The sequence below is a fragment of the Ahaetulla prasina genome, chromosome 5, assembly GCF_028640845.1.
Source record: "Ahaetulla prasina isolate Xishuangbanna chromosome 5, ASM2864084v1, whole genome shotgun sequence".
NCBI lineage: Eukaryota > Metazoa > Chordata > Lepidosauria > Squamata > Colubridae > Ahaetulla > Ahaetulla prasina.
The window spans coordinates 94,889,073-94,905,515 of NC_080543.1; the positions used below are offsets into that span (position 1 = coordinate 94,889,073).

General features: G+C 38.5%; 1 protein-coding gene across 3 annotated transcripts in view; it reads left to right on the forward strand.

The window, feature by feature from the left end:
* The first annotated feature begins 209 nt into the window (after positions 1–209).
* Positions 210–16,443, forward strand: part of ATP10A (ATPase phospholipid transporting 10A (putative)) — a 185,171-nt gene continuing 168,937 nt past the window's right edge. Inside the window, exon 1 of one of the 3 annotated variants that reach the window (XR_009155258.1) lies at positions 210–1,162. Coding sequence is in view for 2 of the 3 variants with exons in the window: in XM_058184469.1 (XP_058040452.1) it covers positions 723–1,162 (440 nt within the window). In the remaining variant the exon portion in view is untranslated. The remainder of the gene's footprint in view (positions 1,163–16,443) is intronic. The other 2 variants (XM_058184469.1, XM_058184468.1) reach the window with 2 other exon arrangements.

The window sequence follows — 16,443 nt, forward strand, 5'->3', positions numbered from 1 at the left end:
CCAACAACTTGAGTATTGCGAATTGCCCCACTTCTGTAAAACTGGTACCATAAGCCATCGGATTCCGTTTTTAAAAAAGACACAAAACTCTTTACCCGTTTTCTACTTTACTTTTTTTTTTTTAAAAAAAAAAAGCAGCTTCCTGCCCGTCCTTTTATCGCTCTCCTCCCCGCGACCCACCCTTTTTGGCTTTCTACCCGGTTTCCCTTTCCCAGCGCCGCCTGCCACGAGGGGAAGGTAATTTTGTCCAACAGGCTGCCGTGGGGGCTGTTTTCCTTCACTTTAATCTCCAACCTTCTTCTTGGTAGTAAAACGGAAACCGGTTAGTGGGTTGATGAGGAATGACGTGTGATAACAAGAGTGACTTTGTACGACTCCCCTCCCGCCAGACAACGGGCCAGTCATTCAGTGGCCTCGCTGGTGGAAGGCAGAAGCAAAAGGGAAAACTGGATGGTGAGGCACAGAAGAAGAAAAGAACGAAAGCAAGCGTGAGAGCGAGACCTTCCCAATCGGGGCAAAGTTTGTTAGAGCGGAGGTGGGGAACACACCCGCCTCCTCCTTCACCTCGCGGGAAACTGAAAGGGCATGACTAAGTTCCCAAAGATGATCACATAAAGTCACGGAGGAGAAGGAGGGTTCTCCATGTGCTGGAAGCTGCCGGAGAACTTTCTTCCAGCACTGATTTCCTGTCCTTGCTGTGTGCGTGTTTTGGGGGAAAGGCGATGACCGAAAGCACAGATGCCGTGGGGGACTCATCTTCTCAGGAGCAGAAGCAAGACAAAGAAAGGAAGAAGAAGAAAAGGAGGAAGAAGAAAGATGTCAGGAAGGTGCGGGTTGTAGCTTCCAACCTGCTGTCGGCCTGGCCTGACACGGAGACCTCCAGGCAGCCAGCTAACAATAGACTGAAGACCACCAAATACACAGCAGTGTCTTTCTTGCCCAAGAATCTCTTTGAACAGTTCCATCGCTTTGCCAATGTCTATTTTGTTTTCATTGCTTTACTTAATTTTGTGCCCGCTGTCAATGCCTTCCAGCCAGAGCTGGCGTTGGCCCCAGTGATCTTCATCTTGGCAGTTACAGCAGTCAAGGACTTGTGGGAAGACTATAGCAGATACCGGTCAGACCAGGAGATCAACCATATGGAATGTCTGGTCTACTGCAGGTAATGGGATCAAAAGAGTGGTGTGGAAAGTTGAAAAGCGGACCCAAATGCAGAGGATGTGGTGCCTTGGTGAACAGAATGGGATAGGGACTAAGATGAATAGGACAGCTTTTGAAAAGTCTGTGCTGGCTAACTCTTGCTAACTTTTTACCGCTTTCCCCTTTTTAAGTGAATACAATGACCTCCAGTGACGTGGTTAAGTAATGATAGATTATAGGCATCAATGTGTCTGTACCATTTGGAAATGTATGAGTGCATTTCACTTACTTGAAAACATAGTGCATAACCTCCTGTCTTTGCAGGATTCATTCTATTTCCTACCTTGATGAGACATACATTTCCTACTTTGATGGCTCCCCAAGTGTCAGACTAACTCTCCACTATAGACTTTGGATACTCCAATCACCTTTTCCTTTCTTCACTTTCCCAAGAATATTATAAACAATGTTGTGTTCCTATATTAATATGGTTCTTCTCATCTAAACTGCAGCCCACAGGTTAATTTCTTTTTTCTGGCAACATATTTCATTTTCATTTCACTACTTCCCTCTGCACATTTCTCTGTAGGGGCTTTGTTTATATGAAATCATGCCACAAAGGCTCTATTCTATGCATTTTTTTTTCCTGTGGGAGAAAAAAGAGGCCACCTCAAGAAATTGACTAGTGGATTCTCCGAAGTTTTTTTCTGTAGATTTGTGGGGAAGTGTAATCATACCGTTTTGACCTATCTCCTGATAGTCCTTGGTTGATCACAGACATCCCAAACTACGTCAATCATTTCTCTACTGTATGCAGTATATCCAACTCTGGGCTTTAATCTGATTTGCTGTATAGCCTTTAATAGGCCTTTGATCCAGCATATCTTATTTTAGGATCTATAAACCGCACTGAAATATTTGGGGCCATGAGAGAATCACGTGGAAATTGAACTTTTGAATAAACCTGCTCATTACCACAATGGAGTGAGATTTTGTGAATTAAACACGTATGCAAGTCTCATTGACTCCATGTATTAGTCTTAATCTTCATTAGTCTTGCAGTGTTATATTCTTTCCCCAAAAGTAACTGCTTGACTGCCTTTTAAAATTATGTACCTTCACTCAGTTTCTTCCAATTTAATTGATACTGCTAATGCTTGTGAAATATTTTTCTGCTAATTTTAAGCATGGGAAAAATATTTTTTTCATCCAATATGAATTTAAATGTTTATGTACTGTCCCCATTACACTGTTTGGTAAACATTAAATTATCAATGAGTGGCTAAAGTACTTAAATTACTGGAATGTATGGGGCAGTATAAAATCTGTTGTTAGTTAAGTTTCATTTAGTGTGAAACGACTGAATTCTAAAATGCCTCATTTCATTAATGCATCTTTGAGATTATTTAACAGCATAAAATATTTATAGCTACAGTATACAGTAATCCTCCCCTAATAATTTTAAATCTTGTCATATTAATGTACAGTTAAACCTTTGCTGACCCAACAGAAAAAGATGATATGGTACTTTTGATAGCAACGCATGAAATAGTTAACTTTTTTTGTCTTTGCATCTCCAATGTCTGATTGGTGTATTCATTTAATACCATCTTGTCACTTTCTTATTTATAAGATGAATTGGTGATAAGACAAGCTTTATTGCCAAATATTATATTCCTGACCTAAAGCGTGTCCACATTAGATACAGGTAGTTCTTGACTTACAATAGTTCATTTAGTGAACGTTTAAAGTTACAACAGCACTGAAAAAAGTGACTTATGACCATTTTTCACACTTACAACCATTGCAGCATCCCCCGATCACATCAACAAAATTCAGACACTTGGTAACTAACTCATATTTATGACAGTTGCAGTCTGCCAGTGTCAGGTGGTCATCTTTGGCGACCTTCTTACAAGCAAAGTCAATGGGGAAGTTAGATTCACTTAACAATCTAACTGCACTTAACAGCTGCAGTGATTCACTTAAGAACTGTGGCCAGAAAAGTTGTAAAATGGGGCAAAACTTATCTAACAATTGTCTCGCTTAGCAACAGAAATTTTGGGCTCAATTGTGGTCATAAATTGAGGATTACCTATACCTGCATTCTCTCATGCACTGGTCACTGATTATAAAAAAAGATTGAGTTTGTGTTTCCATTTGTCTTTATTTTTATGCCTACGTTAACGGAAAACTTGTCTGGTTACAGTGCCTTAGCTAAAAAGCTAAGGTTTAATTGCGCCATGCAAGCCTGCATTAAAAAACATCATTGTCCTATTTGACTTGTTTAAGTGAGATATGGTAGTATTGTGTAAATATACTTTTAATAAACACCATTATTTTTTCTTACTGCATGTCAATCTTCTATCTCAATGTCTCTCAGCTTCAGCAACCACAAGTCATGTGGGCTTTAACTCCCAGCATTCCCCATGCTGGCTGGGGAATTCTGGTAGTTAAAGTCTGCACATGTTAAAGTTGCTAAGGTTGAAAAACATTGATTTATCTATAAAAGGCTTGAAGGGCCAAATGCCTTTTTCTTTGGGATCAGGTCAGTGCACAAAAGCGATCTAGTAAAGGTAGTCCTTAATGAATCTTGGGCACAAATTCTAGTTTCTGTGATCTTTCTCCTCTGCGGATCTCTGTAGTTAAAAGAGAAAGCACAAATGGATGTTTCTTACGCCTTTTTAGACATAGTTCAATTGACCTAAAAAAACGCAACAGACAATATCGTACCAAAAACAATTAATGCAAACTGTTTAAGATGCAACCAATTATAGTCATTCACCTGTATGTTATATCTCAGGAAGAGACTGATGTATTCAAAAATGATTAGGATCAGTTGTACCTGGCTAGATTAGACTGGCAGGTTGGAAAAAAGCTGTGGCAAACCCTTTCCATATTCAGCCAAGAAGATTGCATGATGTCATTAGGAGTTGATTGGATTTGACTTCTTAACTGTTCAGGTCCATTATATCTGGACTGTCAAACTCAATGATCTGGCTTAAAATATTGATGCTCTTAAGCCTTTTCTGTTGTCTTGCCTGTTCTTTTGAATATCAGTCCTCCAGAGAATACATGCGCCCAACCCCGTTGCTTTTCCCAAGGCTTTAAAGACGTGATCTGTCATCAGGCCTGGGTGTGTATCTGAGCCTATGCAAAAGTTGTAGTAATCCGTGTTATGGTTGTGGATTATGTGTGTGTTTATTTTAATTGTTGATGTTTTTATTCTGTTTTTAATTATTGTTAACTCCTCAAAGTCATGCATTTGGAATGAGGGGCCATGTAAATATTCTTTTTTTGAAAAAAATACCCAGAGTTTTGAAAGTTCAGAGCAGCCTCCCTTTGTCTTTGAATGGTGATCATAAACATTCATAATCAATTGAAGTTTGACAAGTTGGTTAGGCTCCCTCCCCGCTTGTGCTGCTTCCTTTTTGAACATTTTTACTATTTCTATCTTCTAGAAAACTGCTATCTCTATGTTGTATTTTACTATATCTATGTTCTAGAAAACTGCTGGAGATGTGAGCAGTAAAAGCGTGGGGATAGAACAATAGTATTCTGAAGTCTTATTTCTTTTACTTATTTGGATAGGTACGTGCTGGTAGTCCTTGACTTACAACCACAATAGCGCTCAAAATTCCTATTGCTAAGCAAGACAGTTGTTAAGTGACCATGTCCCATTTTATGACCTTTTTGCCATGTTTTTTAAGTGATTCACTGAAATTGTTAAAGGAATCACTGAAGTTGTTAAGTGAATCATGCGTCTGTTAAGTGAATCTAGCTTCTCCTCCTTTGACTTTGCTTGTCAGAAGCAACCTAAGATGATTGCAAATGAAATCCCAGGACCCTGGGACCATGTGATAATTGCAAATACATGCTGGTTGCCAAGCATCCAGAGTTTGATCAAGTAACTGTGGGGATGCTACAACAGTCATAAGCATGAAAACTATGACTTAAGGAGCTTTTTCAGTGCCCTTGTAATTTTTAATGATGATTAAATGAACAGTTGCAAGTTGAGGATTACTGTAATCATAAGCATTATAACATCTGGAATCTGTAGTAGAAGCTCTATGGATATTTGCAGGGATTTGTTATTGGACAATCGAGAGCAATAAAGACTTCTTTTGAAGTTGGTAGATGGAGGATAACGTTTCAAGGAGTGGAGCTATGAAAAATATATCCCACAGAATGTTGAGACATTATTTAAAAATAGAATAATAAGTGAATTAGAAACAAGATATACTGGAAGAGCTTTAGAAGTCTTTTCAGATCTTAATTGTATATTTGTTTATACAAAACAGATGACAGATTCTTATGAGTTGCTTCATCTTCTAGCTGATATTCTTCAGTGCAGGGGTCTCCAACCTTGGTCCCTTTAAGACTTGTGGACTTCAACTCCCAGAGTTCCTCAGCAGCTTTGCTGGCTGAGGGACTCTGGGAGTTGAAGTCCACAAGTCTTAAAGGGACCAAGGTTGGAAACCCCTGCTTTAGCGTGCCAGCAGATAACACAGAACATTTTGCATTTGACCAGAAATGTGAGATAGTAGTAAAGTCATGAAAAGTAAAATAACTTGCTGTTATTTTTTAGTTGGAAAAACATAATCCACTGTTTGAGTTTTGAAAATCTGGGTAGTATAGCAAACTGCAGTGTTCTAAGTGTCATTGTAGGAGCAGTAATAGGTTTGGAATTGTGGCCAAAGACTGTAATATCAACATATTTGTGTGACAAGGTGCACAACTTTTCATAATTTCTTTTTCTAATATTGTGTACATCTCTAGCTAGCAGTGTAAAACAGGTTCCATGTTTAATGATACAAGTTGGAATCCAAGTAAGTACAGCTAGTCCTTGATGTACAACAATTCATGTAGTGACCATCCAAACTCGGTATGCCTAGTTTAATGAAAAGAAGGACTAGGGGAGACATGATAGCAGTGTTCCAATATCTCAGGGGTTGCCACAAAGAAGAGGGAGTCAAACTATTCTCCAAAGCACCTGAGGGTAGAACAAGAAGCAATGGGTGGAAACTAATCAAGGAGAGAAGCAACTTAGAAGTAAGGAGAAATTTCCTGACAGTTAGAACAATTAATCAGTGGAACAACTTGCCTCCAGAAATTGTGAATGCTCCAACACTGGAAGTTTTTAAGAAAATGTTGGATAACTATTTGTCTGAAATGGTGTAGGGTTTCCTGCCTGGGCAGGCGGTTTGACTAGAAGACCCCCAAGGTCCCTTCCAACTCTGTTGTTGTTATTGTTGTTGTTGTTATTAAAGTTATAATGACACTAAAAAAGTGACTTATGACAGATTTTCACAGTTATGACTGTTGCAGTATCCCCATGGTCACATGATCAAAATTCAGGCACTTGGCAACTGACTCATATTTATGATGGTTGCACTTTCCCAGGGTAATATGATCTCCTTTTGCAATCTTCTGACAAGTAAAATCAATGGGGAAGCCAGGTTCACTTAACAATTGTGTTACTAACTTAACAACTGCAGTGATTCACTTAAGAACTGTGGCAAGAAAAGTAATTAAATGGAGCAAAACTCACTTAACAACCGTCTTGTTCAGCAACATAAATTTTGGAGTCAGTTGTGGTTGTAAGTCGAGGACTACCTGTATAAAGCTTTTCATTATTGATTGAATTCTTAATTCTTAACAAATCCCTTAATCAATATGCACCGCTTTAGATGAACATTTGCTGTTAATGAAGGTGAATTTAAAAAAAGAAAAGGATAGACGGTGATGAACTTAGATCTCTAATTAATGTAAAATTTTAACACTTTTGGTTGGAAGGCTCACCTCTGACCTTTGCATTGCTTCTAAAAATTTGTAATTAGTGTCTGTTATGTGACATTCATATACAATACTTTTCAATTTGCAAGCCTGCCTGTAGAATGAATTCTATAGCAAAATAAATATCTTTCTTTTACAAAACTAGGAATCATTCAAGTTTCATTCTTGAAACTCCATTCTTCTCCAGCAGTTTTCTATTTATTGAGTAATATTTATAACTTGCTCAAATCCAGAGTTACTCTAGCAGTGAATAGCCGAACATAAGCAACAAAATTTGAAAACAAAACTACAAGGAAAGTAAAACAGCCATTTTGTTGTGCTTATGTTAGATACACAGTTCAATAAAAGCTGAAAGCACATATTAATACAATTTATTAGCAGAATTGAAGGAAGATTGGGCCCCTTATAACACCAAGGAAAGAATATTGCATAGGGTGGAGGTCAGTATAAGGAAGGTCCCTTACCTAGTTCCTACCTCATAAGATAATTTTAAATTAGAATGTGGGTGATTGAAAGCATATTCCATGTATTGGGATAGCTTAATTTTTATAGGGATAAATGGAGTCCTTTTATTTCCTCTTTTGTAACTGTGTCCAGGACAAATACCTTTCTTATAGAAAGCTTTTACATCCTGATTCTAACACTATCAACTCTGCATCTAAGTTCTATGTCACTGACATTAAAACATGCCCTCAGATAATGTATCTCTGAATACTGCTTTTATTTTATGTTATTTTTGTCCTGACTTTTATCAGAAGAGTAAATATGTATGTGTGTATGATACATGTCTGTGTAACTATTGTCATAGCTCCAAACAAGCAAATAGAGAATCAGAATCCATTCTGTATATCCCATAAGCTCCACAATCAATTTATAAATCAGAGGTATGATTTGTGGCTTGTGAAGAAGAGTCTTAAGTGAGCCAAGTCTTCCTTTTATTGATTTTTTGACATTAATGTTTTATTAATTTGTGATAGAGGATTCAAAGTCTTTTGGACCTCATCAGGTGCTTTTTGCATTCTAGTATATCCATTTAAAAGTGGTGAGTGAACTTATTGTTGGAAGGGGGTGACAATAGCAGTGCTTGTTTTTCAGCCTGGTGCCCTTGCAAATATTAGTGTCATTGGTGATCCTCCTTGGTCACATGCCAAGCTCCATACCCCAACTGTGCAATGTAGCAATAGCACATCGACTTAGATACCATTTCACAGTGCTTTACAGCCCTCTCTAAGGGGTTTACAGAGTCAGCATATTGCCCCCAAAAATCTGGGTCCTCAATTTACCGACCCAGAAGGATGGAAGGCTCAAGGCTGAGGAAGGCTAAGTCAACCTTGAGCCTGGTGAGATTCGACCTGCCAAATTGCAATCAGCTGGCATTCAGCAGAAGTAGCCTGCAGTACTGCATTCTAACGACTACGCCACCAGGGCTCCTGTACCAAGGAATCAACCTCTTACTTCTATGAACAGTTCTCTGTTTCACATAGGACATTTGAAAAAAAAATAATAACAGTGATGTGCATTTGCAGGCTGGCGTTTTATTTCAAAAAGGTCCATTTGTTTAGGGGGGAAAAACAGCTGAAAGGTGACTTCAGATGATGTAGAGTCTCAGAAATGATTGGGAATGACATCACTATATTTCCTTATGGTCAAAGGTTGTTTTGAGTTGTCTGTGCCTTCTATGGAAGATATTGTATATGAATGCCAATAGTTTATTTCCAAACTGGCAAATATGTTTACATTCCCCAAATGTTGGGTAGCTGCCACATAATCTGTTCAAAATGCACAGGAACAAATAAAGAGATTTTTTGAGCCATAATGCAAAAGGCTGCTCTGCATTTTTCAGACTTCTGGAATATTGTCAGTGATGTTGGGGTCACCATAGCTGCTTAATACTGTTGCTTGCTATTGCAAAACAAACAAAAATACCCTCCAAAACCTAATTCATAATATTCCTTAAAAATAAGAAATACCCACTGGATAAATTAAACAAAAACATTTGTGAAAAAAATAACATTTAGTTTTTTGGTGGCATGCTGCTTACTGTACCAAGGATGTTCTGAGTTTTTTATATTCAGAGGGCGTCCTCTAACAAAGTCAAGAAGTAGAAAAAGATCCTACTGCTAAAATTAACAATTGTTTCTATACATAAGGAAACATGGTGGTGCAGTAATTAGAATGCAGAATTGCATGCTAATTCTGCCAACTGTCAGCAGTTCAATCCTGACCAGCTCAGGGTTGACTCAGCCTTCCATCCCTTCAAGATCAATAAAATGAGGGCCCAAATCGTTGGGGGCAATATGCTGACTCTGTAAACCACTTAGAGAGGGCTATAAAGCACTATGAAGTGGCAGGTAAGTCTAAGCATTATTGCTATTGCTATATGCAAATACAACTCTATCCTAGCTTTCTTCATATTTTTTTCTCTGAACATCTGGATTCACATTTATACTACAGAAAAATGTCATCACATTTTAAAAAAGTCTTTTAATTTTAAAAAGAGAGACCTGGATCTTGTATTAGATAATGTGAATCAGTTGCATAACACAATGGATGTGGCAGGGTATGTTTTGACCCAGGCCCAAGTAGGTAATAATATATTTAGTCCATGGAAAAACAAACTATTCGAACAGTTGGGAATTACTTCATTCCCAGCGTCATTCAACTCAAAGTAAAACAAATGCCTCCCAACACAAATTCCTCAGTTATCTCACAATTAGGCAAACTGCCAAAGGCCCTTCCTGACAAATGTCCAGAAGCCACAAAAACAAAGATGTAGATGAAGCAGAAGACGCAGCTACAACGTTGTTTTCCAGCAAAGCTCAACTGCTGGTGCTGGTCTGTTTTAAGCCTTATGGGAGGGGCCAATCATCTCTTGGCCCTACTCCCGAGTTGTCCTCTCTACTTGAGCTGCTCTTGCCTTCTGGCAGCTCTTCTCATATGTGCATTAGAAACAGGCTCCTCCTGTTCCTCTGCTTCACTACTATCAGTCTCTAGAGGCTCTGGAGTCCGCACCTCACTCCCCGATGGCCCTGGCCCCACCTCAGCCTCGTCACTGTCCAACTCCATTGCCAGTTCTGTAGGCTGCTGATGGACCACAACAGGGTAGAGGTTAACAGTGAAGATTTAGTTGTTTTTTCTGGTCCCTCAAAAGTTTAGATGCAGTCTTCAGACTCCAGTGTCCTCCCAGTTGCTGACAGAATTTTAATGACCATATCGTATAATTATGTAATCTTTTTAATGACCAAATGGGGAAATTATGATTACTTTCAAATAATACTATTTAATTTAAATTTAATTAAATAAGAAGTTAAGCATCAATATATGTATGCACTTCTCCAAAGCCAGCCCCCAGTCCATTTTGCCCCAGGAAGAAAGTGTCTACTGTAGGTAGACATTTTGACATTTCAGCTTTCTGTTCTGGTTATAATCACTGCCTATCTTTTGTATGTTTATCTGATTATAGAGTTAATGGTTCAAATCCATTTCTCCAGGATGCGTGATGGAAGAATTTTATGATAGACTTATATCATATAAAGCTAACAATATAACAACAGACAATGACTGTTGCTAAAGTGCACTCTACTTGATGCAAAGCTACTAGTACTATAATTAGTTACCTAAATTATAAGTGTGGAGTAAATCTGTTTACTCAGTTATACGTTCTGTGTTTATGACTGTCTGTGGCTAGTTGTGGTATTGTTTCTTTACAACTGCTTATGAAATAGGTGGGCATTAGGGTGTTTTGGCAAGTTGTTAGGACAGTGATCAGATGTCTGGGCAATTGGTTCTTTTGGATCCAGAGATAATAAGCATAACAGTAAATTTTAAGATTTATTTTTAGCTCAGACAAAAGATTTAAAAGCAAAACATAAAAAGCAAACATATCAAACAGAATGATACCCGAATCTTTTACAAGCTGTCAGGAGCTCCTTAATAATGACAGCAAAGGGTGGCTAGTTTTCACAGGAGCCTATGCTAGGTTTTCTTGTGCAGAAGCTCCCAACAAATAACAGCCCCGAGGTATTTATCAAAACCTCACACCATGACTTCATGACCCTGGTTCAGCCATGGGATCATAACTGGGCTGCACATGACTTGGGATGAGAATTGAAAATATCCTCCCACTGCCCTTTCAATAAGTAAAATAACCAAGTAGGTTAGCTCACAAGGAGTTCTAAACTTCTAGTTTAAAAGCTCTAAATTTTCTACATGTGCCATTAATCACCTTGAAATAACAGTGGTCTTCCACATTGCCACTACATAGCAGTCATTTGGTATTTTTTCACCAATGGCCAGAAGAAGCTAACCTTGCTAGTGAGCCATGCCAACAATTGCTAGACTATTAAAGCAAGTGATCAGAGAACTAGTGGATACTTTGATACTTAGAACATTTTCTAGAAATTTGTATTTTAAATGGAGGTATGGACACTTCTCTGAAGCTCTTAGATGAGTATTTTAGAGACTGCTGAATGGTGTTTCCTTACCCTTATTTTGTGAGGGATTTTTTTGCACTGAAAAGAGGAACAGATGAACTATTTCAAAAATATATTTAAACTCTTAACATTTTTAAGATTTAACGTCTTCTAAAGGATCTACCATCTTTATTGCTGTTTGATATTTCCTTATTATAATTTATGGTTGAATTTTTTATTGGTTAAATGAAATCTTATTGCCTCCAGATCTCAAACTGAAATTTAATCTTGCCACCTTAAAGTGCTGAAATGGATCAAATTGGGCTGATTTGCATATGTTGAATAAATATTTTCCTTTATATTTAAAGTGTTGCCATTTGATTCACTCACAGAAATCTGGGTTTATATGTAAGAATAACGATTTTGCTGTCTGTTCAATTTTTTAAGCATTGTAAACTGGGGTAAATGGACTGTGCCATTTTTTAAAATGGAAAATGTGAGCATAATAATAAAAAAGAAAGTGTTGTGATTGTTTCTAGAGATTCAGATAAAGAACATAGAGTTTGTTTAAAACACAGAACAGCCCCCATTAATTTCATCCAACTGAAACATCTTGTTATTTTAGCACATTGTGTGACCTACACATAACCCTGAATTTGAATAATCTCTGTGTAAGTAGCATTTTGGTTAACTAAAGTTCTGAAAATATCAAAATATCTTGGTTGCCCTGTCAGAAATTTTATTTATTTATTGTATAGGCCACCCATGTCATGGTTGAAGTGGTTCTGGGTGGTTTTCTAAATGGTAAAACAGTTAAAACAATTAAAATTAGTAAGAATTAAGTAGAGATTAAAAATCAAGAGGATGGTACAAGGCAGTGGTGTGTTTCTACCGGTTCGCCCCAGTTTGGGCGAACCAGTAGTGGCGGCGGCAGGAGGCTCTGCCTACCTGCCTGGACATCATCCCAGATGCTCTGCGCATGCGCAGAAGTGCTGCGTGCGCGAGCACTCCCAGTTCCAAACCAAAGGTAAGTGGAATCCACTACAGGTACAAGGGATGGGGGTCTTCTCTCTTACCCCCTCAATCATCTTCAGCATAGAGCATCCCCATTGGGGGCCCAAGCTAACTGGCAGAGCCATTTTTTAAAAGCCCTTCTGGAAAGCCGAGAGGATGCAGGAGGACCTCATCATCGGCAGCATGATATTCCAAAGGGCTTTTTTTCTCCTGGATTGTGCCAGCTGAAATTCCTTAAGAAACAGGGTCTGCAGCAAGTCCCTTCTGCTGAAGCAAGTGGGACAAGCTAATCCCATTGGATGTTGATGTTTCCTATTTTTTTCCCCAACATTGCTTTTAAGGCTTAGGATGTATTATATTTGCATGCATGTATACTGTTAGGAAATTTAAATTTAATATCACAAGATTCCTGAACCAAAATGTGAGGCAATTACAGTCAGAAGGGTGAATAGGATCAGGGCCAAAGCCAAGTGTTCTTTACTAGAATTCCTTTTACAGCCCACATTATATTCTACCACCGAAGCCCAGTTACCCCTCACAGCAGGGGTGGTATTCATTTACCTTCTCTACTGGTTGGCAAATGTGAGCACGCACCTTCTCCACGCATGCACAGAGGGTCAAAGATGGGACATGATGACGTCTGGGTGGGTGGGTGGAGCCTCCCGCTACCGGCGCTATTGGATTGCAAGATCTGGATCGAACCAGGCTGAATTTCACCACTGCCTCACAGTTATCACTGATAATTGGAGAAGATCCATTGAAATTCCAGGAACACTTTGAAATGGATTCTTGCTAGGTATAGGTATTATAGGTATTCCTTACTGCATCAGAACTCTGAGAGCTGATTTTTTCATCTCTCACTTTTTCCTGCTGTGAAAAGCATAATTTGAAGGTGTCTTGATCCTTGAGGTTCTTTTCATCTGTCTCTCTCTCTCTCTCTCTCTCTTTTTCCCTTTGGATAAAATATGGGATGAATCAAGGACAAAAAAGGACTTCTTCAATACAACTACCGCTTCCTTAATGTAATATTTTCCATGAGGGGACAGAGGAGGAAGGATTATGAGAGAAGTGGGTTTTTATCATGGATTGGTTTTAGCAGGCTCCTCTGAAATTCTCAGTGTGAGCTATAGCATTCCTGCTTATGCATAAATATTTCCAGTGGAGTAGTATCCATCACATCCCAAGACAGCTTATATAGCCAATTATTGCTGTGAGAGCAAAAGGCAACTCCAAGAGAAGAAAAAAAAAGTCTTTTCCCTCATTGTTCTAATTAGGTGTGAACATGAGTAAATCAAATAATAGTCAAGCAAGATTAAAGGTATTAAAGGTTCATAAAGATATTCTTTACCAACTCTCTACCAGTGTAAATTCATTGGCTTTTTGTGAAGGATCTGGATGTGGCTTCTAATAAAGGGATAAAAATCCATTGTTAATAAAGAGAGGCAAAGGAACTAGCTGTGAAACTGAACATTACAATAAAGTTGAATATTCCCTGAACTGCATCACATTTTGACAGGCCTGTACACCCTTACAGACATTAAGCTGAAAGTAATACAGGTAGTCTTTGACTTATGACCGCAACTGAGCCCAAAATATATGTTGCTAAGTGAGCAATTTGTTAAGTGAGCTTTGCCCCAGTTTACAACTTTTCTTGCCACATTTGTTAAGTGAATCACTGCAGTTGTTAAATTAAGTAACATGGTTGTTAAGTGAATCTGGTTTCCCCATTGGCTTTTGCTTTTCAAAAGGTCACCAAAGGTGATCACATGACCCGGGACACTGCAACCATCATAAACATGAGTCAGTTATCAAGTATCCAAATGTAAATCACATGACCATGGGGATGCTGCAATGATCATAAGAGTGAAAAATGGTCCTAAGTCACTTTTTTCAGTGCTGTTGTAACTTTGAACGGTCACTAAATGAACTGTTGTAAGTCAGGGACTTCCTGTATTGAATGCTGCTTGCATTATAATCACTGGGCCAATAAAAATCAAGAAGCATTCTAACATACCTAGCAAACCACAAATGGTAACCTGGGTGTAGGTTTAAGCAGATCAAATGCTGAAGCACAGAAATCTAAATTTCCTACCAAAGATATTTGCTTTAGAATTTGCAAGGGGAAAATGGCTTTTCAATGTATTGTTTGAGAGCATCATGGAGAACAATTGTGCTTCATAGTATTGATAAATAATGTACAGTACATGCAATATTGATATGTGCAATTAGCACAATATAAAAATAGATCAAATCATTTACATACACCTATAGAAGTTTATTGCTTTTACTCACCAGTTGCTTTAAAAAGTGCCAATTCTGATTCAGAAAAAAAAGAATTTGAACTTCTAGCTAAGATTACGCATGTATCTAATCAGAGGTATGAGCTGGAGCATTTAGAATAGAATAGAATAGAATGTTGGATAACCATCTGACTGAGATCGTGTAGGGTTTCCTGCCTGGGCAGGGGGTTGGACTAGAAGGCCTCCAAGGTCCCTTCCAACTCTGTTGTTATATTAGATTAGATTAGAATAGAATAGAATAGAATAGAATAGAATAGAATAGAATAGAATAGAATAGAATAGAATAGAATAGAATAGAATAGAATTTTTTATTGGCCAAGTGTGATTGGACACACAAGGAATTTGTCTTGATGCATATGCTCTCAGTGTACTTGTAGAGACACTGCATCAATAATGTATAATCTGTAGTGAGGGGTGATTTTTGGGAGGTATAACTTTTGATGTTGATGATTCTGTGCATTGAAAATAGATTAATCAGAACATTTGAGTTGTTTGCCTTTCCTGCTCTCCTTGCTTTTAAAAAATAATAATAATATAAATACTTCTGCAGCATCAGTTCAGATGGGCTGAAACTTGGCAGGGGTATCACAATGACAGTGCTCTGAAAGATGATGCAATGCAGCAGCAATAGCAGTTGAAATAAGGGCAACAGATGTTAGTCCTTTGCAGCTTCCATTTTCCTTTCTTTTTAAAGGCTTTTCTTGGCCGTCGCACTTGGAGGCTATTCACAAGTGTGGCTTTTGTGAATTGGCTAGATTTCGGGGTAGCTGAAGCTTGGCAGGGCACTACGTTAGGGCCTCTCTTTTGTCACTTGATGTTCTTCCACTGACTGGCTTCAGAAAATGTAAGGAATGCTGGAAATAGATGTCAAGGTGGGCCCTGCCAGGAGTCTGGCAGATCCTAGGATGCCAGTTGCCGATGCCAAACCTGAGCAAGAATACACAATAGGTTCTGGGTTTGCATAATTGAGTGTTCCAAGCTTGGAACGCTATTCCTGTGTTTTGAGTGTTTTGCCTACATTCAAACCAAAATGGGATCTAATATCCTAAATTCATGACCTGCTAATTTTTTTAAGTTGTAGTTGATTAATGTGCTGCTGTATGTGCTAAATTTGGGAAGGCTGACGCTGACAACTGTAAACGCACGTGAAGTGTTCTTTGGTGCTTTCTCCTGGATGTAATTTGCCGGTGTTGCTTTAAGAGATGTTGCAAGAAGGCCAGTCCATAATGTAAATATGATGCAGTCTATTCGTACGTGTCAAGAAATTGCCTATATCAAGCATATTGGCAGAAGAAGAAGTAGCTTTCTTTATTGGGTCTTGCTAAGGTTAACTTTGGCGTTGAGTCATGCCGGCCACATGACCACGGAGACTCTTCGGACAGCACTGGCTCTTCGGCTTTGAAACGGAGATGAGCACCGCCCCTGGAGTCGGCAACGACTAGCACGTATGTGCGAGGGGAACATTTACCTTTACCTAAGGTTAATACGTTCTTTCACTCATTTCTGTCGTTTGCTTGTGGGATATTTTTTTAAAAATTAATTTCTCTCAAAATCCATCCATTTATTGTAAAGCACTGAACCATTCAGCATGAATTTTTATACTACATTGGAGTTAACACCGGAACAAATGAGGAAGTTGAAGCTCGGCTTAAATTTCTAATATTCCCTATCAGGGGAAAAAGAAGATTTTTTAAGTTCTTATAATGTTGGAATGTGGATATGTCTGTTTATTCTATTGGGATTCAGGTAGTCCTAGATAATTGACCCCAAAATATCTGAGC